Here is a 26,142-nt window from a genome sequence, read left to right as displayed (position 1 = left end):
AGCCTTTGGCAAGTCAGGCTTGGTGAGCCAAAGCAGCCCCTTCTTTTAAGGTCTGAGGTTCCAAAATAATAGCACAATGTACTTTGTACTGTCATTTCTGCACACAGAATCCCGAGCTACTCCCACCTATCTAAAAGCTTTAAAACAGCCTCCGCTCTGCTGCTAAAACATCTTTTTCCCCGTCCTTGAGGTGGCCCAGGCAGTCTGAACATCTTCGCATGCTGCACCCATGTTGAGCACTGAGCATTGCTGCCTCGTGTCTTTCCCTTAAGTTACCTTTATGAATCACTCCAGCTGCTGGGGCTCCTGGTCACAGCTTCTCATGTTATCCCTGCACGGGAGAAATGTCCTCGTGAATAGAATAGCCTCAGTGCTGGGAACCTCCAGGTGAGCCCTGCTTCTTGATAACTAAATGCACGCTGCGAGCAATCCGCTATTCACGGCTGGCACAGCATTAGTGCAAAGTGCTGCCAGCGTGCGAGGAACAAAGTCAGCATTTACTCCAAGATCAATCAGCCACGGAGGCTCAAAGGAAGGCAGTAATAAGCCGCAGTGCACTTGTTGGGCAGGCAGCCAAAGGCACACCTGCTGCACGTGGCCATCGCATGCTGGCACAGGGGACTGCCTTGAGAGCCCTGAGATGGGGATCCTGAGATGGGAAGGCAGAAGGGAGCACTCCTGCACAGAAGTGGTGAGAGGTGTGGATCTAGGAAAGGGTCAGGGGTTTTGGGAGCAAATCTCAGCAGAGCTGTGTTGAAGGATGGAGAGCAGCAAAAAGTAATGTCATTCTTTAGTTAAGGGGAGCTCAAGAGCCATCATCCCTTCATACAAGTGCAAAACACAGCCCATTTCTGCCTGCAGCCTGTGTCCAGCCCTGACTCTCCCCAGCATTCTTTTAAATGGTCAATTTAGAACGAAGACATCGAACAATTTAGAAATACAAGAGTAGAGAAAGTCTGAAGACCTGCGAAGTTTGCTTGGTAAGACTGCGTGTGGATACGTTGCTCCAAATAAGCTGTGTCCATGCTCCCCCAACGTGGCTCCATGCTCCTCAGCTAAGGAGAGAAGCCCAGATTGGGTATTGCTGTGGAGCTGCTGCGCTCAAGCTGGTTGCTGAAGCTCTCTGACATTTATGGATTTAGCACCAAAGCTAAGCAGGTTTGACATCTAGCATTTGACGGGACTCCTGTAAGTCAAGCCAAACTCCCAAGAAAGCAAGTTGCACAGGTAATAGCAAATCAATGCAGTTTTATTGGCCACTGTAGTTAAGATGTGTAGAATTAGATAATTTTAACAAACAAAAATAGAGAAAAAAAAATGGTACTTGTAAAAATAAGCTTTTCTGGAGTTTTCCAGAGCCAGTTACCACAACACAACTTTTGCCACAGTAAAGGAAAACAAAACCTCATAATGACCAGGAAACAACTATTTCAGTTCCAGCATGGACACACACACTTGCCTCTTGCTTTTGCCCACGCCTATAATAATTTTTGACTGCTCAGAAGCAAATTTAACAAAGAAGTGGCAGGTGTGAGTTCAGTTCAATCTAATCCAAATCTCATCTATGCTGGAAGACACTGAGATCAGCAGTTGCTGAGAAAAAGGGTGGAACAGAAGCGTTGTGAATACACGAGGCACAAAGCTGAAGGAATTGCAGTAACAGCAGTCTTGAATGCATGGACAAGCAGCAGTGCTCATCTTGTCACCAACTCAAAACCGTGCTCGCTCACATTCCTTAGTTATTTGCAGGTGGCTCCAGCAGCTTTTCTTGGGAGAACAGGGACATGGAAAGCCTATCCTTAAGCATGGTACAGAGTTTTTTCCATGATGAAGTCTATTAAGTCCCAGAAGTTCACCTTCTTGTAACCAGGAGCACGTGCTACTTCACTTCCAATTGCTGTCTTCTCTCAGAAGAGATTCTGGAGTCTTTCACAATGGTAGGACCACAGTTTGGAATTACATCTCAGTTTCCAGCAGCTTGCTCCTTCCACAAAGTTGTTCGTTGTTCTTCATGTTGAGGAAAACACATCCTGAACACCTCACGTACTCTTTCAGTTTCAAAGACCAGCCTGACTTTCACCAGGCTGGACAGCATTTATTACCTGTATATTCCTAGCCTATATACATTGAAAGTTGAAAGCAATTACTTCACCCGTACAGCCCTCTTCACTAGCTTTTTCTCCCCCCCAAAATACACAACATATTATGCCCCAGACAGTCTCCAACATGCCTGTGCCTCCCACACTAGAACAGGGCAAGTTGCATTAACACTTGGTCTAGTTTTCAAAAGGTCATATTTCTGCACTATTTCATGCAAACATGAATGTTACCATTCCTGAAGCTAGGCCAACAACATTTAGGTTTAAAAGATGTTACAAAAATACTCCACGTGCATGACATTCCCATCCTCAGTCATTTAGCAGTGCTAAATAGCTAAACACCTACTTTCGTGACCGTTTGTGCTCTATGAGCAACACAACAAGTCTTCTCCTAAGGAGCTTTATTTCCTTTGCATATGACTTGCAAAATAAGTCCTTCAGTCTGTTGCGCAAAGCGGATAAAGAAGGCAGGCTCTGGCAATTTGGTATGTTTAGCATGATGTCAAAGAACTCTTTCCACACCTCAGCATTGACAAGCCTGCAAAGAACCAAAAAACAATAAAGGTATAAAAAAAATGTCCAAGTTTAAACTGCCAAAATATTATTTCCTGCTTTTACCCTGTGAAGCAGTTCCCATGCAATTAAACCCTGGCTTTTAAAGCACTGACATGTAAGTGCGAGCAACACTGGACAGAATGCAGGTCTAAGGTTAACAGTACATCTTTGTAGAAAAGAAAGCTTTCAAAAAGATCTTTGACACCAACCTTCTGAAGGATCCTTCAGGCTTCCAGACACCACTTTCATTCTTCACTTGCATGTAAGTACCAAACAGCATGCAGTAGACTGTTGCTGCAATGCCAAAGTAGTCTGTCTAAGCAAAGTACAGACAAGTTCCACGTTAAAAAAGGCATACCCAGACCACCAAGAACCAAACAAAACAAGCAACAAAATAGAAAGAACCCAAAGCAAAATATTCCCCCACCCCTCGGAGCTAAAAGAGCAGTCTCCATAAGAAGAGGGTTCTGGATGATGCCCTTAGAGCAGTGAGCTGAACCTACAGCACTGGTGCAGAAGTTTACTATTTCTATACTCTATTTATACTAGGTGCATGCCTTAAGCCCTGAATATTATGGCTGTCTATACAGCCTCATACCTGGTAGTTCCATGGTTTCTGGGTCAGCATTTCGATACACTGGAACCCAGATGTTTCACACTTTGCAGTAAATGCAGTTCCTTCAGGAAAGAGTTTCATGTCTATACTCTGTCCCAAATCAATGAGTGTCAGGCCATGAGAGAGATCATCTATGTCACACGTATCGTTGTCCAGAAACCTTTAACCAAGACAAGCAGCAGCAATCAGAGACTATAATACCACGATATGGTGGCACCTCACCTAGGAAAGGGAAATACTTGCCTTTCTCCAAGCATGAAATTATCGGGTTTAATGTCACCATGAATGATTTTGCAGCTATGGAGTTCTTCTACCATATGAAGAATTTTTACAGCAAAGTAGACTACAAATGCTTGAGGCATCACCTTTTCAGGAAGCTTTTTGTAAATGTTTATGGCATTCTGCATTAAAAAAAAAAGGTAGGAAAGAACCATCAGCTACACAGAAACATCTCTATATGGATTTCATGTTCATAATAAGCACAGACTAAGCTCACAGTGAAGTTCCATAAAGTGAAGAGACTTCTGTATATCACAACATAGCAGCACTCAAAAAGGAACACAGATACTCAGAGCACAAGTTGAGTGCACTTACCAGCAAAGTTCCATAGTTATAGAGCTCACCAATCAAAATACTTCCATTTTGAAAGAAATGAGCAGAATAAAGGTGGATATAAAGATGATGTATACTTGGATCGAGCCTTTCTACCAGTTGGGTTGCTATGTAGAATTCCCAAGGATTGGCAGGTTTCTGGACCTGTAACAAGAAAGGTTCATTACTAGGTATATCTGCTAACAACAAACCTTTTTTTCTTGAACATCAGACTAATAAGCACTTTTGATGAAACAAAATGCTTATATCTACAGTATTCAACCTCAGGATAGTGAAATCCATCATATTGAATCATTGTTCCATTGTGGCTTATATGCTTTTTAATGTTATTTAAAATGTCAGTCTTTAACATTGATGTTTCAGTCTCCTGTTGGCAACATACACTTTGTTTAAGGGAAGGTTTACAGTGAGTTCAAAACAGGAAAACCTGATTCTGAGCATCAGGTATTTGGTGTAGGGGGAGGAAGAAAATTTCTTAGACATTACCTTTACCTATTAGAAAGCTCTTAGTTAAGTGTTATGCAAAAATATTTATTTGCAGGAAGACTGAAATATTGTGGATTTACAAAAAGACTTCAAAGCTATGGAAAAAAAGATTTGATGGGGGTGAGGTGTTGACTCAATTGCACGGTCACATTTCAGCCAGGCTGCAGTAAGTGTACACGTGGGCTTTTAGCCAACAGCAGACACAGGGTTGCATGATCTAGTAGGACCCTCTTGTGCTAAGCTGACCTCACAGTTGTGCAGACTTTCTTTTTGGCAGTAATTCTGATGAAAGTCCATCCTATCACCTGTTGCTCATTCCTGCAGTGAAGCAGCCTGCAGAAGGGGAGAGCAGGGAGGGAGCTGCTCAATCTATGATTGCCATCTAGACAAGCTTGTTTGTTAATAAAACTGCACCCTAGAGGCATCAACTAGCAGAGTATGCAACAGCCAGCTGCCACCAGAAAGGCAGGCTGCACAAAATGAGTGCTGGCTGAGTGCAGAACACTTGTGGAAAGCTAGCAGGTACATACTTGGGAAGGTGCAGGCCCTTTCAGAGTGACCTTATAGTATCAGCTGTTGCATCAATTTAGTCCACAGCAAATGAAAATGTGTATAAGACACACAAGTAGCCAGCTATGTTCAGCTGAGAAAGATATCCTAAAAATTATAGCCAGGTTACTTGTGACTACTTGATAGAGAGAAGATCAAGAGGAAGTAAAGACAAATTGATAAAAATAACTTTCCACACAGACTGCATCAGGCATTGCAGCACTCAAACTGAATAAAGCTTGACCTGAGCAGAATTAATCCAGGGAGGTATTAGATTACTGGAAGACTACAGAATTTTCCAATACTACTTACCTTGAATATTACTTTCTGATTGTTTCTAGGGTCACTGGCATTCAGAACAGAAGCCTGGTAGACTTGAGCAAAAGCTCCTTCTCCAACCAAGCTGTCCACACAGACTGAGAGGGAACCTTTACAAGACAGAAGAGATTAGCAAGTCCCACTTGCAAACTTCAGCAAAAAGATGCAATTACTCAGCCAAAAGAAACACACCAGTCATACATAAGTTAGTGCTTTAATGCTAGTGCTAGGCTTTCTCTACTTGCTCTTCTTGCTAACCAAACTTTTCATAAAAGAGAACCCGTAATCACCCTTGAGAAGGAGTGCTGTGAAGTACTAAAAAAAAAAAAAATAAAAAAAATCAGTGTTTCTATTTTTACTCGACTCCAAAGTGCATTTCTTAAAAAGTAAACACTAATGTTTACATGTAAGTATGTTGCAATTACTGTCACACAGACTTTGTTGACAGAGGACTGCTGCTGTCCCATACAAAGTGCAAGAGTTGCATCATAGATTAGCAGGAGAGGAAAACTAACAAAGGTTTTTGCTCCTTACTCAGAACACCAGTCAAAAATGGTTGCATTCTAACTACAAAAGACAAAACAAAGTTGTCTTAATTTCAAATATGAAGTCCAGATAATCTGGAAACTATTTGGATATATGCATAAGTAAGCTGGATTAGAAAAATAAATAGTTCAGAAGTTTTCAGAAAAGTCTGTAATAAGTGCTTCAGAATGAAATGTTTGAAGTAGCTCTTACCAAGATGGAGTTCAGCCCTCGCTTGGATAGGTGGAAGAACAGATTTCCATTCAAAATAGTTGGTATATGTACTGAGTGGCTTAGGGAGCTCTGATAAGAATTTGCAAATCAATTCCTTATCCCAAGGGTTCTCAACAAGGACTTCAGGAAAAAAAGAAAAACATTTAAGCCATAAGGAAAGTGTCATTTCAAAGAGGTACCACAAGCTTAAAACTGAACGAGTATAATTAATCCACACTTGTCCTTCCATTGCTTGTGCATAAGCAGCAATCTCTTTGCAGGAGCCACAAGACATTGTGCTTACTGCAGTGACCACCTTCACAGTGGAACAAAGCACTGCTCCAACAACATGATGCTGCTCCAGTCTCAGATTTCACAGAAGAAAATCACAGCCAAGGCTCCGTACCTGAAGCTCCACCAGTCCTGGCTGTCCTGCTGTCCTGCTCAGTTCTGGACAGTTTTTCATGGGAAGTCTTGTCCACCCCAAGAGATGAAGAATATTCAGCTCTACTAGTGGTAATCTGCTCGTGTAATTTGTGAGAAGCAGCTGCAGTGATGGCATTTCCTTGACACTCTCCTTGTTTTGCAATGTGTTTAAGAGCAGGGCTATATATTTAAGAAAAAACAAACAACTTTTAATTGGCAGTACTTCCATGCCATTTTTACCTCTTCACTAAGCCAGAAGTACAAACAGCTGTGCTTGCTGCCATTGCCATAACCATAAGCAGTCTGGGCATGGCTAGCCATATAAAGAAGAACCACCTCTACAAGCTATCTACATCTTCAAGCAGCAAATAAATCCGTTCAAAGCCAACAGAGCCCAGCAGGCTTGTCAGCATTCCTTATTTGCTCACGACTCTTTTTGCATTGCAATCATTGACTCCTTAATAATGCCTGCACATCATTTCTGACAAAACCTTCTGTAGATCTCACGCTCTGGATCAAAGATACTTCACACACCAACAGTTCTGCTCAGCTGCTCCAACCTCTGCATTAATAACACTGAAAAATGCAGCCCACAACAGGGAGCATGCAGGCAGAATTGGCAAGCTGAAGTTTGCCTCCAAATGCATGTAAGTAAGTTCTCTACTTGATCAGGACTTCACCATATCATTGAAAATGGTGCTTGCACCTGAGTGTGAAACGTGCATTACAAAAAAAAAGGTACTGTTGGGCCCCCCATGGAAACATTTAAAAAGACACCATGGGAGGTCCAGACAACCACCAGTGCAATAATTAAGTTGCTGCAGTTGATGAAAGCCAGGTATTTGCCAAATGTGTCACTTTCACCCACACTCTCTGCAAACTGTTTCCCAAACACTGCAGTAGCACTATCAACTAGCTCTTATTGTGGCCCCCCAGGGACTGTAACACATTTACAGTAGTTGTACAATAGCTAAAGCACTTGTTACCCATGTCGTGTGCCAGAAAACTGAAGTTACACAAGCATTTTTACAGATATTATCACCATAGGTTCACACAGCTCCACAAAGTGCTAATATGTATGCTAAACAGAGTCAAGCTGATACCAGTATGTTAGCTTTGGATTACTTGGAGGACTTGACCCAATTGCAACACAGCAGACTTGCCTACTCTGGCATAAATTTGCATTGCAACCTGAAAATCTCACCCAGTCAATGCCATACCTTAGCTTCTTAGTTTTTGCCTTCTTATGCAGTTCTTCAGAAAATTCCAAATCCATTTGCTGCAAGTCATTCTTGGAAGCTGAACAAAGGGAGTAGCAACAATAACACATGCTTATTTTGCCCAAAAGGCAAGCACATTTAAACCATTATTTTCAACACAAGAAGGGAAAGTCACACTGCAACTGTGAAAGCTGCTGAGGTATCATGAGAGCTAGAATTGAACAAGCCTATTTTAGAATAGACAAGGGAAACACGATAGCTTGATTTGCTTAGAGAAGAGTATTCCAGAGCTGAACGAGGGGTAGACAAAAATAAGGGACCTCACCAAAGAAGGTGATGCTGGGATTTCAGTCAACTGTTTGGGTTTTCACAGACTGGAAAATCCTCTCCAGAGGTTCAGATTAGACCAGTCAAAGCTCTCTGGTCCCTTGCCATCTTATCTTTTTTGCTCCCAATTAAAAAAAAATTTGGAAAGCATAAGTGCTGGGCCTGCCCATACTCTTAGCTGTTGTTTTGCAAAGGATTTGCATTGAGAAGTTGTAGCAGTGGGAGCGATACCTGTGCTTTACTTGGCAAGGCCTGCAAGGTAACTAGGGCACAGATACGGAGGTGAGAAGCACTGAATTTGATGCTCTAAGCCTGAAGCATTCACTATTTTACCTTTGTCCTCCAAAGCTGGCCGTGAACGCACTGACAGGTAATTAAACGGTGTTGATACAAGTCGGGCAGCTTCTGTAAAGTCTCTTGTGTTGTTTGGACAGGAAGCTAATGTTTTATTGGTACATGACGCATTCCACACTATACAATCATCCTGCAAGAACTCTGGTGTCCTTGTCTCTTCCTAGACAGGAAAATAAATACACAGACTTAAGCTAAGCCATCAAAACTAACTTGTCAGATCTGCACTGTAACATGCTACAGTCAGCCTCAATAACACAGAGTAGGCATGTGTCAACATGCAAAAAGTAAAGGAGTGGCAATATAACCTAAATCACAGGCTTATATAGTTTAGTTTTGTATCAGATCTGCATGTGGGCAACAATCAACTTCACAGCAAAATGCTGGACGCCAAGAAATTGCCATAGTAGTCTGAAGAACACCAAGGTTTAAGCAGCCTAAAGTTCAACTCTTCTCCTCAGCTATGAAGAGTGCTGGGTGGTTAGCGCAGCTTCAAGCACCAATGGCTCCCTGTCATTCCTTTCCTAACACAGACGCCAAATCTACACAGCAGCCACAATCAGATTTGTTCTGGAAACAGAAATCTCTCTCTGAAGCTCCTAGGTTTGTTTTTGTTTTTGTTATAAAGTGAAAACTAACTGAAAAAGCTCATCTCATTGGCAGAAAACAGAAAGGGGTATCGAGACTTAAACGAGTTCAGCGCAGCAGGACGGGGATGGAACAAAGGTATTTGCCCTCTAACTGCCTAGCCATGGCTGTCAAGGCTAACTCCTGCAATAAGATGAAACACTCACTTCTGTGCAGTCAGTCAAGGGACGCTCTCCAATATTTCTGGGCTCTTCTGTCTTGCTTTTTGGTGGTGGAATCCTGACAAAACAGGTAGTTTAGAATAACTTTTCCCTAAAAACTTCTCAAAGGAGTCTAATGGTAAGACAGACTTGTAAAGAGAAATCCATTTGTGCATAACCTAGAGAAGTTGCAGTAGTTCAAAGAAACTAGCTATCCACACTTACCCTGAAAATTAAGGATCTTAAGTATGCTGTCCAAAACAGGAAAGTTGTGTAATTCTACAGAGAAGCAACTGCAGCTTTCTCATGCCACTTTGCCACAGCTCACACTGATTTTACTCAAGTCAATCCTGATATTGCAAATACAGTTATAGAAAAATTGTACGTATAGAATTGATTCTATTCTACATCTTCTTAATAAGCCTAACTCAGTTTTTTTTCCTCCTTACCCATTGTTCTCCTTTTCCTCTTCATCTTCAAAGATAGAAAACATGGGCACAACGGGGGCGACGACGTTAGTTTTCAAGGTTCCATCAAGCTCTTAAAAAGAAAAGATCACTAATGTTCATAAAAATTCACATTTCCTCCCCTAATTAAGAAGGTGATGGGGTTGGATTTGTAGCTTTTCTTTCGGGCTATTGCACTTTTATGTCAGGCATAGATATGCCAGGGCAATGCACCTATCACTAGCTATGATTCCTGTTTTGAGGAAGGTCAAAGCTTGATAAATTACTTTGGGCACACAAGGACTTTGATACACTTTCTTGGAAAGCTCAGACAAACTTGAAAACAGAGCAGATGGGCAAGGCAAATATGTAAGTGCTTGACACAGAGCATGAGATGAGGTCATGGCTACATTCAGCTACCCCAAGAGTGCCTTCAGAACTGCCACTCAGCTGCTCTTCCCTACAAACTTTTGGAAATGCACATGACTTTTCCATCTCAGAAACAAAGTATCCAGGAATACATAAGCTTTCTTGGCTGCATCTGGCCGGTTACAAAATCTCTCTGAACTCACTGTTGTCTGAAAGCCCGGCGCTGGTTTACAATCTCAGCTGTTACAGATAAACTGAAGATTCTGAGACTAACACCCAGCCTGCAAAATGTTTCAGAACAAAAATCTTAACTCTTAAAGTAGCAGCTGTGCCTTTTTCAAAATCAAGACTTTAAGTACCACTAAAATGTCTACAGAGAACCAGCATTTAATTAGGACATTACTAGGCTGCTAGTAGTAAAGTACTCCTGCCTTCCTCAGACTGTGCACTAGCATCTAGAACCTTGTCAGTAAATTCATTATCAAGTTAAGAAGCTGCTCCTTCACTCTGCACCTACTTAAGAAACTTTTTACCTTGCAATTGTGAGGACTGGTGAGCAGGAAGTAAAGGAGTGAAATCTCGTGGCACGAAAATAAAAGCACATACCACTTTTGCAGAAAAAGGCTTCAAATTGCTCCTCACTTTCTTCTAGAGGAGGTGATTCAGGGAAGACAGGTGTTTGAAATACATCCATTAGAAAGCCTAAAAAAAAAAAACAAAACCAACATCACCCAGCAGAAAATATATTGTCCGAGGTTTTTCCACTGCGTAGGAGTCAAATCAAATGCCAGTTATTACAATTCTTAGCATTTATCAAATGCCAGTGATCAATTATTCGTTGTTATTTCATTTGAACACTCTGCATAACTGAACAAAACCAGAAAGATCAGACTTGCCAATGCCTAACTGTTGGTGCAATGACTTGTCTATTCTTAGATCTCTCAAAGATGACATTTACAGTTCTTGTATTATTTTTTGTCTTAATGGCCTGGGTTGAAAAGGACCACAATGATCATCTAGTTTCAACCCCCCTGCTATCTGCAGGGTCGCCAACCACCAGAAGGAGCAACTTATTTATATTCTGAAGGAGTAACTTCCTTATCTTACTCGAGATTGAGATATCTAATGAACAACTCAAGGTCTATATTTTTTTTTAAACTCTTTATAAGTTTACCTGCAGCTGCAGTTGTTTGCTATATGGTAGTAGTCAAGAGGCTTACTATCAAAACTGAAGAACGTGACAGGAGTGCATGAGAAGGATAGAATAGCATCAGGATATTATCATTCCACATCTGACATCAGAAACAAAATTGCAATTTCCATTTCAGCATTTTGAAAAATCAGTGTTTAGAGAAGATGATGCCTGTTTAATAAATCAAAAGACCTCTTGCATGAGGTACCCTTGTATCAGCTTTGGGGGGAGCTCAATTTCAACCCAAGTTACTAACTTTGGATCATTCTTCCACATTAGCCTGTGACAGGTCTCAGAGTCACTGACAGTGCTGACAAGAGCAGCTCAAGTAACATGAAGCAGCTTAGCCTGGGGCTAACAATGTGTTAGCAAAGCATTTATTACTTGAGATAAGTTTTACTCCTCCTGTCTTGGAAGAACACAATCAAAGTGTTGGGTCATCCACTCAGTTACAAAAGAAGGGTATGGTACCAGTGCCATTAATTTTACTTTTTTTTCCCCTCTTTGGAAGAGCTGTATAAATGCCCATTTGTAGAAAACCTCATTTTATCTTCTGCTCCAGTAAAATTACCCAGCAAGATCCCACTCATTCCAGTGAAGCTAACATGTTATTCCAAATGCTTACCCAATGCTTCTTTTGTATGAACTGTTGGTGAAGGTTGCACTTTGAATGGTGTTGCTTGCATTGCTCCTCCCAGAGAGGTGTTTGGTGTAGCCTGAGAAGCATTTCCAGAAGCAAAGGAAGCATTTCCAGCTCTAGATACTGGAAAAGGAAACAGCAAAACTATTTCTAAAGTAGCCTGGGATTGATTGTTAACATTTCAGTAGCCAGTAAGAGAAATAAACAAGAGGAGTAACAGAATGACAACTCAGAGGTTTTATAGAGCAGACTTTGGCTTATCTAGTGATCTGCTTGTTGGGATCCCAGAGGAGACTACCCTGAAGGGCAGAATGGACCTTGGACAAACATCTGGTCTTTGAAGACATTGTTACCAACTCACAGGAAATATCCATTCTGACTCAGTGAGTCAAGCAGACAGGAAGCCAGCAAGGACAAAAGATCTCCCAACAGAACTCAAACCAAAAAATTGCACAAAAGTGGGAATAGGAACTGGATACTGGAAGAGAGAATGTGAAATTGCCCTGAAGTGCGAAGAAAGAAGCTTAGCTAGGATTGGAACTAGTGAGAGATGTGGCAACAAGGGCTTCTTGTACAAAAAACTAGGGAAACTGAGGAAAGCAGGTTCACTACTCAGTGGGATAGGTGACCTAGTGAAAGATGACATGGAAAACATGCTTTGTCCTCATTCTTACTCTAAGGCCTGTCCCCAGGTCCTCGATAGTTCTGGCAGAAAGCTGAGGAAGAAAGCATTACATGGGAAGCCTGGAGTTCCCAGTCAGACAAGGTTAGTTTGCACAAGACTAATGAAGTATAAACAGCCTGTAAGCAGTGGCAGTTGAAAACTGGAAGGGATTAGCAGGTCTCACAGTCTGTTTCTGCTTGTATGAGTCATCATTACAACCAGGTTACAGCTGTATTTCAGTATTTTGATCTCATTTCTCTGCCATATCACCTCTGCAGGTGAGTAGCGGAATTAAAAACATGCTCCCATTAACTTCCCTGCTTTAACCTGAGAAAAATCCCCTCTCAAGAGCAAATCATCATTTTGCCACTTAAAAGATGACATCTCAAAACAAATTAGCATCTTCTCTGAAATACCACAGTATTTCTCTGAAATACCACAGTACACTAAAACCAATATCTATTGGTGGTGACTGTGACCAGTACTGGTGCCTAACGAGAAGGCAAAAACATAAGCAAAACTCAACTAACTACTCAAACTCCTATAGAAACTCCTATGAAATATCTTGGTCATCTTAATTCAGAACAACAAGTAGTACAATGATCCCAAGGGAAGCTCAGGAAGTCATGATTCATTTTCTGCTCCTACATCCTATCTATATAATCTCAGGTATGATGCATTCAATAGACTTCTGGACAAAAAAAATAGTTAAGATCATCCTACAGAATTCTTGCTATAGACAAGACATGGGGAATCTCATTTTGCATATATATAAAATCAGAGTTTTCATAATTCATTTGGGAAGGAATTTCAACAGTTAAGTACTCTTTAAAGTTAGAGAATTTGTCTTACTTTAAATGGAATGGAAATACTAAGATTGGAATAGTGTCTTTCCATATTTGATGTAGGACTTCTGGCATGAGGTAGAGCTCCCCAGTAAAGTCTCACATGCATTTATACTGAATATTAGGAGCTTTCAAACAAGATGGCCTAGGTCCACCAAAACTGAAATGCTGCATGCTGTTCATCCCTAGCCAGTAAAGACGTGCCAGCCATGTTGGTCTCTATCAAAATTTAGTTTATTACCTTCCACGTCCACACAAGTAGTTAGTCCAGTGGATGATGTCCTTTTAGAGTGCCTTCAGAAAAAAAGATTTAAAAACATTAGCTTGAAATAAATGCCTTTCTTTAAATTCCAGGACTTAATAGTAACGGTAATTAGTAAGGTTACTAACCAGTAAGAAGGCCTTTCCCAGATTTAAAACAAAGGAAACATCACAGAGACATTGGTAACCCTACAGCCCTCCCCACACAGGACATAAAAATGAAGTCAAAAGAAAACTTTAGAGATTGACCTGCCCCCACTCTGTCCAAGATTCTCAGTTGCCAATAGTAAAAGCCAGAAATGCAGCAGTCCTTTGAGAAAGATAAAATGCAGCCAGCAAATGTTCTTCTTGAATACAGTTTGCCTCCAGGTAAGCCTCTGCCATAAATGAATGACAACCATTGCATTTCTTCCTATTGGTCAAGTTTCCTCAGCTGTGCTCATTTTGCACACCTAGGTTTCCCCCCCTGCCTCTGAACTATTTTTTTTTTTATTAGCTGCCATATAAACCAAAACACGAAAAATAAATACAAGCACTTTTTTCTTCTCCAGAGACCTTAGAAGCCAAGTTGTAACATCTGGGATTTGCATGAACTAAGCACATTCCGTAGTTTATTTCAGGCATGCCAGGGACACAAATGCTGAATAATCACTTTCATTATGCACTGAATTTACTCTTCGTTATTACAACTAAAACACAGGGTCAAAGGAATTAAAAACTGAAACGAGGACCTGAAACTTATAAAAGTTTGACCTATGTCTTCTAAATATTGGTTTCCACAAGTTCTTAAGATTTTTTAGAAGAGGAAGAAAAAGGTTGCCTTTTTTTTTTCCTCCCAAGTTAATTCTCAGTTTCAAGTAAAGACACAAAAGACTAGATAATCTGCAGGGCATGAATTAGCTTTTTTATACATACCCTTCTCTGGTGCTCCACTGAGCAGCTGAGTCAGGTTGTGCCCGTTCCTGAGCTGAAACCTTATTGAATGGAGGGTGTGACAAACCATTGTGGACTTCTCTAAGCTCCTGTTGAGTTGTGATTGCGTCCTTCTTGTATGGCGTTTTTATCAGGGAGGTTGATGTCATCCAGTGGCCAGATGGTTTTGCTGACTCCAGTGTAAGAGATTTTGATAACAAAGTACTTGACTGAGGTTGATCTGGTACCAGACTTGAGCTCTGGCAAGGTGCCATCCAGTTCTGCTGCAGAGTTGCATTGAGTGCCACATGTGGATGTACCTTTAGAAACAAGAAACAGTCTTTTAACCCCCCAAAGGCCCCACATGTGTGTAACCATTGCCAGTTTGCATAACTTATAACTGCTTCTCACATTTAAGAGGACTCTCAGAGGCGATATCAATCTTTGAGGTTTAACAATTAAAATTCTCTTCATTATGTATTTCAAATTATGCCAGGTATCTGTGCTAGTCAGATATTGCAGCCTTGACTTCCAGATTTGGTTATCAAACCACTCAGGTTACCAGGTAAAGCACAGTTAAGTTTTAAGAGAGAGTTTTATGAGGACTGCTCCTATTGAACATAACACACACTCACCACTGTCTTATTTGGTGCAACGAATGTTGTAGGTGCTGGTTCCAGCCTAGTTTCCTCCAAGCTTTTGGTGAGCTGAGTGAGCTGTTCCAGCTTCTGCTGCAGGGCTTGCAGTTCGAGGACAGCTGCTTCTTTTTTCCTCACGAACTCCTTCTCTTCCTCTTCTAAGAAAGAAATATTGATATGCCATAAAACAGTTAATTTTTATTATTATTATTTTTTTAAAAAACTTTTTTGTTTTGTTTACAAAGATTCAAGCTGCAGAAGACGAAACCCAGGGATGAGTTTAAATCCTAAATAACAACATCAGGCCAGTTTGGGAATTGAAGAATTTGTAGGTAACCAAATACCACCACACTTCAGTCACTCGCATGTTAACTGATACTTGCAAGCTTGTTCCACTCTGTTTTTGAACAGGGACACTAACTTGGGCTTTCATAAATTTGTCAGGCTTTAGCAGAGAGTTTGAAAATACATGAGTACAGACAGGTACTAGATTTCCAACACTGTAAGAGGGCTTCTGAAATAGCTAGATGGAAATGGAAGAATACCCTGTTCTTTTTGCCTTTTGAAACGCTCGTATTTCTTGAAGTATCGGTTGGCTCTCAGCTCCTCAAATGAAAGTTCAGAGCCCTCACAAATGAGCAGGTTTTTATCATACATTGCAACCTGTTTGCATTCCACAGCAGAAGACAACGATGTAGGAAGAACTTCAGATTTAGAGATGTATGTAACACACGTCCTGTGAGGAAAAATAGAGTTCTATGTCAGTCCATTGGTTTTGTTCTGAGAGCATCTTAATTTTTCCCTATAGAGAACTGGCATATTATATTCTTTTTCAAACTTACACTTGTTGTCTTCCATCAGAAGAGCAGGACTGAGTATCAGCAGAATCAGGACCCTAAAGATGCAGAGTGGGGAAGAAAGAAATCCAATATTATAGTTAGCCATCCATTTTGACAAGACTAGCAACCAGGAAGTTCCTAAGATTTAATTCTGATTGAAGAAGTGGCAACTCAGGCCACGAGTGTAGCAACAGCAGACCAGAAAAAGTTATACAAGTTGTAAGAACTTGAGAAATCTATTCCTGAAGAATTAGCTGTATAACAGTTAGCTGTAACCTCAGACCTTTTGGAAGATGAACAAGATCCCAGAGAATCCAGACAGACAGATGTAGATCTGGAAATTGCAGTCAATAATAAATTGAAGGATTCTAGGACTACTTGAGCAGAAGTTTTGATTTCAAAATACTAAGATCCTAAGTTAGGGACCAGTTGGGTTTGTTAAGAACAGATTGGACAGCCTTCTCCAACTTCTTTCTTTGACAAGCTATCCAATTTCAGGGCTAGGGGGCAGGCAGCAAGTCAAATAACTTTAAGCTCTATTCCATCACTCCATGACACCATGGGTCAATAACAGCAGGCAATATCCCCCAAGATCACATTTCATTTATCGTGCCAGAAAAGCTGTGAAGAACCAAAACAAGCTTTGCCATACCTCAGAAGATCAACAGTGTTGCATTCTGTACTTATTTAAGATGTGTTAGAAGCAACATGATTTCTCTTTTGGTTTTATTGTGGGGAATGGGTAAAGGAAGGCAACTAAAGGGTGGCAGAGTTTGGACTCTATAGTTAACAAAAACTTCTACTAGGTATGAATAGAAACTCAGGTGGAACTTGCTATAGACTGACCTGGCAGGCTACAGCATTCTGCTGACATTTCAAGAGAGGCTCAGGGGTTGTGGGAGAGTCATCTCCTAATGATTTCCTACATCAACAGGCTGACCTCTAAAAGAAGCCACCACTGAGGACTAGTTGAGAAATTTCTCTTCTTCCTCAGGAATTATTTTTTATTCATTCTTCAAAAGCATACAAAAATGTAACTTGAATTTCACAGAAATTCAATCAATTCAATTTCACATCAATATTCCAGAAGCATTACTGACAGAATACTATTGATAATACTATTCCTCCAAAACAGTGGTTGGTAGATATATGGATCACATTTTGTTTGTGATTACTGGAAACGTGCTGAGTGATTAACAAGCACTTCTATTAGCCAAAATATTTCTATGAAGATGTGATGCTTAGAGTGTAAAAAACCACCACAAAGGTGTTTGTGGTACCTGGAAGATACTGTTAGAACATTCTGATTTTCTTATCCAATGACACTTTCTAATCTAAACGTTATATGAGCATTTCAGTCTTCCTTGTACTAATTTACTTCCCCAGTTTGTTACCTGATTTCTGCACGTGTATGCCAGATCATTAAGAATTGTAACACCTGTTTGAGGAGCCATTTGATTTTCAGCATTTGAAGTTTGAAGTGGTTTTACAGTAGCAGCACCTGGGACAGATTAAATTGGCTTGTATTAACGAGTAGAAAGATTTATCATCTATTAATGACTTTAAGCATTAGAAAACTAATACCTCTTTTTGAATATACTTAAGAAAACAGAAGAAAATCAGTTTCTACAGGCAAATTATTACACTCTGTAGCCACAAAACTAGCTGTGAAATTCAATGAAAGCCCTCTGTTCAGTTTTCTACAATGCATGTTATTACATTCTCAAAGAAAACGATCCTATCATTTTTGGAACCGATGACAGAACACTCAATCACTGCCCAAGTCTGATAAGGGGCACAAGCTTGTAACCAAGTTGAATTTTAAGTTTTGTTATTAAAATACTATTAATCTAATTTTACAGCTGCTACTCAAATTATTTCTTATTTTGATTTCTTATATTCCCAACTTTATTATTGGAACAGTATAGTATTGAAATTGCAAGATCTCAACCTTCAGTTGCTTCATGAAATAAACCTCTGCTGGATGTTTTAACATCTTAATGTTATAGAATAGAATCAACACAGCAGGTTTCCTCTGCAGAGCTCTATTAAGTGAAGATCCACTTAGAGAGCAGATTAGCTGAGAGAAACAAAGCACGCAGCAGCTTCCTTCACTATGACAAAACTCACTGACAGGTAAAAGATTAATCCAACTTAAGTACACCTCACAGCCAAATACCTGTAGCCTCACCTTGCAGAGAAGGATTCCAAGGATCGTAATTCTGCAGCCAGCTAAATTGCAAGAAACATCAGTTGTTATTAAGTAACCTGTCCCCCATTCCTTCCCATCCACCCCCAGGAACCTTTGATTTCCTTACACAATTATTGTACCTAGAAACGTTACCCTAAAATACTCAGGGTAGTTACAGGACCCTTATTGTTGTACACTGACAGGTACTGGTAGTTTCACATTCTTAAAAATAAAAAAGCTCCACAGTATACAGAAGAGTTGGAAATAGGGTTGCTTTATCATCAGTAGAGGAAGCATCTCATGATAAGCACCAGCTCTAGCATTTCCAACAGCTAAATGCTAAACTCCAGCAGACCTACCTCTGCAAAGTAACAAGTACAAGGAACTGAACCTACATATGATGGTCAACATGCCTCCAATACAGACTTCAAATTCACTCAGGAACTGATGTCTAATTCCACTGCAGTTCCAGCTATTGCCATTGACCAGAAGAGTCAAGGAACATCCAAACCAATTATCAGCAGAACTGTGCATCCAGCAGGCAGCCGTTGGAAGTACATGCAGCTACAGGGTGATGTACATCCAACTGACATGCCATCATAAGCACACAATCATTTGACAAATTGGATGCCATTAGCATGGGTAATTGCTCCAGCTTTCAACTAACAAAAGTTCATGTGTAGAATCACAGAATTGCCTGGCTTGAAAAGGACCACAATGCTCATCTAGTTTCAACCCCCTGCAATGTGCAGGGTCGCCAACCACCAGATCAGGCTGCCCAGAGCCACATCCAGCCTGGCCTTGAATGCCTCCAGGGATGGGGCAGCCACAACCTCTGTGGGTGTAGTAAATCCAGGGCAGGTTTGTGATGTTGAACAGGCTATGCTATGAGTTTTAATCTATTTAAAAAAGAACAGACAGGAGATTAATCAACTAGTTGTAGCATTTTCCTTTTTCTTGGGCCTCCTTCACTGAAGGCACTGCGTTAGAGGCTTTCTCAATATACCCTCCAAAACAGCCAGCAAATAGTGAATAGCAAAGAATCATTCTTAGGTTTACACCCACATTTCCCAGCAATAACCGTTGGTCTGTCTCCCTATAGTACAGGGTATCCAAGGAAAAAAAAATGACAAACACTCACAACTGAACACTATTTCAGTAAATAAGAAGTGTGTCAGAATTACCAATACAGCTGTTGCAGGTTCTCTTGTGGCTGTGCCTGGTTGCGAAGTCCTTTTTGAACAACAGACACTGCACACTGCACGAGGCCTTCTTTTACAAGTTGCTGAGCCCAAGCAATATAGAAGGCAGAGATGTTTGTGCCAATTCCCTGACCACACAGGTAGTCAAAATACACGCAAGGAGGATTGATGAACTCTGCCTGCACAAGACAAAAGACACATAACCCACAAGCTCTTCCAAAAGCATTCAAGGAAATCACAAGCAAAACAGAAGAACAACTTCCTTCTTACCATAGCAAGAAAGCATTATTTTCTAAAGATACAAACACAGTGCCTTTCTTGCAGTGCAAGTAATTGGGGGCCAGGTGAACCACAGGAAAGAGGATCCCCTCCAAGAATTTGTGCACAAAGACACACAGCTTAGTAAGCAGAAAAAAGGAGCTGCAAGCTGCTTTCAGCCACAGAGCCGCCAAGCAGAAGGACAGCTTTAACTTTTTAGGACAGCTTTAACTTTTTAGGACAGCTTTAACTTTTTAGGACAGCTTTAACTTTTTAGGACAGCTTTAACTTTTTAGGACAGCTTTAACTTTTTAGGACAGCTTTAACTTTTTAGGACAGCTGAATTTTCCTAAGACCCTAACACCTACCAGCTTAATGCAGCAGTTCACAAATCTACCGTCCTGGCGATACTTCTCGTCGGTCAGGAACGCCTTCACAAGCTGCTCCAGGAGACGCGGCAGGCGCTTCTGTTGTTCGTGAGGCGGCAGCGAGCCCTGCACCCACCGCACGTACCTGAAAAGCGAACAGGCGGGTCAGAACCGAGCCGAGCCCCACAGCGGCGCCCGGCAGCCGGCACACCGACCTGTCCCACGGCTCCAGCGGGTCGTTCCCCTGGTAGTTTTGAATCTGCGCCTCGTAACTTCTGTAAAACAAACAACGGTCTAACCGGGCCGAGGAGTTCTCAGGCCGAAGGCCGTACGAAACCCCCGCTCCTCAGTCAGCCCGCCCCGCTTCCCGCCACCGTCCCGCTCACCGCGCGATCTTCTCCTCAGCCATCCCTGCACCTCCCGCCCCAACCGCCGCCAATTTAAACTCGGCGCGCATGCGCAGTACGGCCTGGCACTGCATCCCCATTGGCCCCCCTTGCACCAATCCCACTCACCGCCGCCTAGTCCCGTCCCTTTCCACCAATCCCACTCACCGCCGCTGTCAAGCCCCGCCCCCTCCCGGCAGCACTTCGGTGCTCCGCCGTCCCCGCATGCCGCCGGGCTCCTTGGCACGGCGAGGGGGGCTGAATGTCCATATAGTGCATAGGCAGGCCCAGGTGGTGCGACGCAGGGCTTTGCGATGCTCCAGATTACTTGCTCTGGAAGCCACAGATCACGCCCGAGCAGTCTGGTGGCCTTCTACAATGCAGCAGAACAAGGGAAGGCAACTGATGTCATGTGCACAGTGCAAAGCCTTTAACGGTCCCCAGCCGCAGCCTTACCTCTAAGTGGAAAGAGATGGATTTGAAGTCGGGACTAAAGGCTGAGGAGTGAGTTGGATGGAACTCCGAAAGGTTGAAGCCCTTATTTCTATGCCCAGGTGGAGCCCAGTGACACGCAGAGCCCCCCCGTTTGGAAACCAGTGCCCTTCAGCATCCTTATCAGTGACACAGATGGGCAGAGCAAACTTGCTGCATAAGATGGGCACAGCAAGTTTGCTGATGATGCTGAGCTGAGTGGCGTGGCTGATACAACAGGGAAAGGGATGCTACCCAAGGGGATCTCAACAGGCAAGCAGGCCTAGGAAAACCTAATGAGGTTCAACGAGGCCCTGGCAGCACTGCCCAGAGCTATGGGTGCCCCATCCCTGGAAGTGCCCAAGGCGAGGTTGGGTGAGCCCAGAGCTGGTGGGAGGTTGGAGCTCAATGGTCACCCTTCCGTACTTGTATAAGGATCATAGCCTCTGTCTTCAGCTCTCAGGTTACTGATGAACACAGGTCATCATCAAGTGCTCTGTGTATGTTAGTAATTCATCACACAGCGTACCCAGCCACCTCCCATCATTAAACAATAACGGATGTCAATGATTAACTGCTAAATTTAGTGTACTAACAAGAACTGTTTAATGCAGCTTACTTTGCTCCATATATGCATATAAAAGTGCTGTAATACAAGATTCCAGTTATAAGGAATAGGTATTTCATAACATATTGAATACTGCACTTGACTTGCACAGCCAGATACGCGAACCCTCCATCTGCTCTCCTGTGATAGCATTTCCAGTTTCCACATTCATGTGAGACTTTACACAAGATAAAGCTCCTTTACATGACAGTGCCATTTCCTGCATCAGCTGCCCCTGCAACTGTTTAATCTCATCCATGATGTACCTGACCACAGTGACTGAAGGCAGGCAGCCAGAAAATGTGCTGGAGACCTGTGCAGCTGAGGATTAGCTCCTCCTTGTCGACCACTGTGTTTTTACCCTGAGTTACACAGCCCTTTCAGAAGTAAGATCACCAGGTACAGCAGTGGCAGGGGACAAGTTTAAGATCTCTTCAAAAGAAGGGCCTTCATCTTCAAGAGGTATCTCTGCCTCAAACATACGCTGAAGCAGGGCATCAACTGTCCTGTACCCTGGAGGTGGCAAAAGAGTCACTGTAAGCATTCATGTCTGTTCTTCCAGCATAAGCACCTGCCTTAGTAGACCTCTTACTCAAAGGCTGCTCGTAGTGTTTTTACACTACAGAGGCAAGAAAAATGCCTCAAGTGATATTTACTGATCTTTTAGTCTGCTTTTCAACACTTTGAGCACTTATGAAGAATAGATTCTTACTTTAAGAATTCAGGTACTTCTATCCCCCACATTTCCTTCAACAGATTTGTGATCCCAACCAACTGGGAAAGTGAGAAGCATGGGTTAGTGGAGCTGCTAAGATACAGCAAGAAATCTAGTGGAAGAAAAAACAGGCACTAAGCTAGAGGAAAGCAGTGGATAGTCACCCCATGATCTAAGCCAGGAGTATGGAGTGCATTCAGGAAGGAGAGAAGACAGGCTTCCTGGTAATAGACCTCAGCCACCAAGGCAGTGTCTCCACAGACTGGCTACTGAAGACAAGCACACACTGTAAGAGAGAGGAAGAAAAGCTGCTCCAGAAGTAAAAAGAAAAAGCAGAGTCCACAGTTCTCAGCACAACTCTAGCCAAGTTTTAGCTGCTTTTATGGCTCAAGGAAAGCAGAAGTGTTTGGGAACTTCCTCAGAGAGGGGGCAACTAACAGGGACAGTTCAGAGCCGTGGCCTTCTGAACAACAACAACAACAACAAAAAAAAACCCACACACATAGCAGCAGCAGTCACCATACCTCTGAAAGAACCTGTAGGGCAACACTTACGTTTGGAGGCAATTTTAAACACCAGCCCTTTAGGCTGTGCCTTTGTTCCACCTTCCCCCTCAAGGTCATTGTCAGCACTCTCCATGTTATCAAGGAGTTGTTCACCCTGGAGTGCCTCCCTGCACAAGAAAGATCAGAAATTATCCTACAGGGGCCCATGCGTACACACCAGCAATGCATTCTCTTGGACAAGGCAAGCATCACAGTCATGCTGTTAGTCTCCAGCATCTCCTGCCCCCCAGATGACAGTCTAAATCTAGACAAGCTCAGTGAGGCAGACAGTTCACTGTGTTCCCACCTCCAAGGGGAAGGCAAGTTACTTTCTACTACCATCCCTAGACCAAGACCTTTAAGGTCATGACAGATTAGCAAGATCTTTGTGACAAGGAAGAGGAGTCTCAGTTCACACCCAGAGATGGAAGGAAGCATCTCCTGCAGTCCCACTGCTCTCACTGGAGTTGCCAAGCCAACCACATCCAGCACTACTGTTTGAGGGGGCTTGCTTACTCTTGAACTCCCATTCCCAGCTCCTGGATTTTCTGCTCAATGGCCGTCTCCACTTCACTCTTCTCTAGGGAGTACTCCACAAAGAAAGCTTCCAAGATGAATGACACAAAGATGCTGAAAGAAATGAGAAATAGAATCACATAGCAGCTCTTCCTTACTGGAAACCCTCCAGCTTCAGACATCAACTACTCTGATTAGACAGGCTCATAGCCCAGCTCTAGGTACCGAGGGCTTAGAGCACATCTCCAGCAGACCTTGCCATAAGGCAGAACACCACTCAGTGGAGTTAAGAACATTTGCAAGAGGCTCTTCAAAGAGGCAGGACACATGTCAGAGCAGCACACCATACACAATCTTGGGATCATAAACACTGCCCTGGCAAGGATCAGAGCCCCTCTTCACTCCACTAAGGATAGAGAAAGCCAAAACTTACTTGACAATAATTATAACCATCACAATGTGGAAGGCGATGAAATAAAGCTTTGCAGGCTGAGCAGTCACGTTGGCAAATCCGTTGGCAAAGAGTATAAAGAGAATTAAGGCTAAAATTGCTAAAAGAGATCTTGCTCTACAGTAATGCTGAGGGAGGGATCAAATAATACTTCCTAGCAGTAGCATTCAGGAGTAAGGGAATAACAAGTCCTGTGCAGGGAACATTCCTCCATTTTGGAATGACAATGAGTGCATAGGTACATTCAGTACAAAAGAAAAAACAGGGCTTAGGGGAGAAGGGAAACATGGGTCACCAAGTTCTAATTTGTACATTCCACTACAAAAAAGGATATCGTGCCACTGGTTGACTACAGTAAGCTCCATCAGAACAATGAAGGAAGACGCAAAGTTGTTGAAGTTGTTCTTGCAGTATTTTCCACGGGCAAACAAAGAATCCTTCAGAGCTGGGTTTCCACATTCCAAGGCATAAGGAGCATTTGAGTTTGCTGGGAAGAACTGGATTTTCCCATGGAATAACTCCATACCAATGATAGCAAATATACAGTACACAACCTGGGAAGAGAAACGCCATTACAGGCCTCTTCACCGAGCAGAAAGCCCCGTGGCAGGTTTAAAAGCTCCAGCAGACTTTTCAGTTTTTACTGATACAGCCTGTGGAAGGGTAGCATAGTCTAAGAGATTCAGCCCCCTCAAAAGCAACTAAGCAACTACTTGACTTATTCCTGCCCAGGACTGCAGACCAAATACACAGAAATGAAACATTCTCAAATCCTGAGGAAAACCTACTTCTAAAAAGTGATTTTAGGAAATAAGTGTTCTCATTCAGCTTCTTGCCCAAACCATCATTTGATTCCCTGTAGTATCCAAAGCCTAGACTGCTCAGAACATCTCTGCTGCCCCATGGAGGACATAATGTCCTGGCAACTAGCAGTAACCCAACCACTTTGCACATGTGAAGATGTGCCATAACTAAGAACCAAATGTACACTGGGTTTGGGTGTTGAGCCACTGAAACATTTGCATTCATTCTCTTGAAAACCAGATGTGTGTGAGACTTAACACATTCCTGCTAAACTGAATGCTTTGAGCTAAGATACAAGGTTTTCTTACCAGAGTCAGCCCTCCAAATGTCAGCATGGTTGGCACGATGTTTATCAGTGTGTTCATGATGACTCGGAACCTACAGCAAATGATTCATGATAACGCCTACTGTGGGGAGGCTTTTTTTTTTTTTTTTTTTTTAAATGCTCATGCTTATTTATCACATCCCATCCAGCATGAGCTCCCCCACATATCCTTATTTACTGCTGCAGAGAGGTTGCAGCAGCTGGGTTCATCCCAGGCAAGTTGAGACAAGGCCTCGGGATGTTTTCTTGAATTGCCATGATCAATCTTAAGCAGCCCTACAGAGCAGCTTAAAGCACTGTTTCTGCCAGCCTGATCCAGCTTGCCCCACAAACATATCCCTACTCCATTCTGTTCATCACCTTTGTATGCTGTCAACAATCCTTATTAGCCTGAGGACTCTTAATATGAAGACAATGTCCAGGATCTGTTGACTGTTATACTTTGTGGCTGAGAAAAGAAAAAAAAGATATGTCTTCTGAAAAATAAGCATGTAAACTCTTACAGATGTAAGCACGTGCTATGTCCTCATTAAACATGTTAAAAAAAAAAACAAACAACAGGTAATCATTAGTGGGGGAGGGAGAGGGAGAAAAAAAAATTTGGCTCTTAGAAACCCTATAGGAATTCCATTATCCTGCCAAAAAGCCTCCCAAGACCAAGATGATGGCAAAAGACAACTCAAAACCACCGAGTCTCCCAGATGCATGCAGGCTGCTCAAGCTGCACTTACTCGATTTCAGGGTGGTATTGAGTATCGTTGCAGTCAAGGCAGCAAAGATGATGAGGGTATCAAACCTAGCATGAGGGAAGGCAGTGCTGTTAGATTTGTGGGCTACACAGAATGGCACGTAAGCTCCCACATGACATACATGAGAGGAAGAAGGGTCACTACTTCTGTGGGGCAGACAGCCCTGCTTCATCTCGGAATTATTTACAACAGAGGAAGATGGGAAAGCTTTATTTAGCAAAATACTTTCCCCTGCCCAGCCACTACTTTCATAAACTGCAGTCACATTTGACTGGAGCTAGCAGAAGGCCAGAGAACAGCAGTCTGTTAGACAGGAAAGAGTACACTGTCTTCTCATGCATAAACTCATTTTAACTGCATCCTGGAGCATGAGTTAGTTGTCTGGAAGCCTATTTCCTCAGACTTTCACTTCTTGATAAACTGAACACAAAGATCTCACTGAAATGCATACTCACCAGTTCCAGAACTGATTTTTGCCAAAGAATGCCCTTGGTTCGTATGTGTATACTTTCAGGAGTATCTCAATTATATATAAAGCAAGGAAGACCCACTCTGCATAAGAAATATAAGGGCTTTCCTCATCCAGAGCAATGAAGATTGCATTTATTAGTATGATCACATCATAAGTCCAAACAAATCCCCTGCAAGCAGAGAGAAAAAAAA

The 26,142-nt window shown here is 42.3% G+C and overlaps 2 protein-coding genes across 2 annotated transcripts; both read right to left on the bottom strand.

The window, feature by feature from the left end:
• Positions 1-1,228: 1,228 nt before the first annotated feature.
• On the bottom strand, positions 1,229-20,387 carry BUB1 (BUB1 mitotic checkpoint serine/threonine kinase). The gene is made up of 25 exons (XM_003203638.4): positions 20,297-20,387; positions 20,126-20,185; positions 19,911-20,055; positions 19,267-19,463; positions 18,083-18,123; positions 17,286-17,392; positions 15,895-15,947; positions 15,598-15,788; positions 15,050-15,210; positions 14,418-14,734; positions 13,483-13,535; positions 11,718-11,855; positions 10,507-10,602; positions 9,535-9,625; positions 9,092-9,164; positions 8,280-8,460; positions 7,620-7,698; positions 6,380-6,579; positions 5,974-6,114; positions 5,230-5,345; positions 3,865-4,026; positions 3,514-3,671; positions 3,253-3,430; positions 2,864-2,970; positions 1,229-2,637 (listed from the first exon to the last, which is right to left on the bottom strand). Exons 1-25 carry the CDS (start codon positions 20,365-20,367, stop codon positions 2,442-2,444), a joined length of 3,312 nt encoding a protein of 1,103 aa, XP_003203686.2. The 5' UTR covers positions 20,368-20,387; the 3' UTR covers positions 1,229-2,441.
• Positions 20,388-21,349: 962 nt separating this feature from the next.
• Positions 21,350-26,136, bottom strand: LOC104909219 (two pore calcium channel protein 2-like). Its single transcript, XM_010706335.2, has 9 exons — positions 25,935-26,136; positions 25,462-25,526; positions 25,091-25,178; positions 24,714-24,783; positions 23,936-24,155; positions 23,584-23,674; positions 23,151-23,264; positions 22,644-22,762; positions 21,350-21,887 (listed from the first exon to the last, which is right to left on the bottom strand). Exons 4-9 carry the CDS (start codon positions 24,768-24,770, stop codon positions 21,742-21,744), a joined length of 747 nt encoding a protein of 248 aa, XP_010704637.2. The 5' UTR covers positions 24,771-24,783; positions 25,091-25,178; positions 25,462-25,526; positions 25,935-26,136; the 3' UTR covers positions 21,350-21,741.
• Between the last annotated feature and the right edge of the window lie 6 nt (positions 26,137-26,142).

Source organism: Meleagris gallopavo, chromosome 2 (assembly GCF_000146605.3).
Source record: "Meleagris gallopavo isolate NT-WF06-2002-E0010 breed Aviagen turkey brand Nicholas breeding stock chromosome 2, Turkey_5.1, whole genome shotgun sequence".
Taxonomy (NCBI): domain Eukaryota; kingdom Metazoa; phylum Chordata; class Aves; order Galliformes; family Phasianidae; genus Meleagris; species Meleagris gallopavo.
This window is presented reverse-complemented; position numbering and strand designations above follow the sequence as displayed.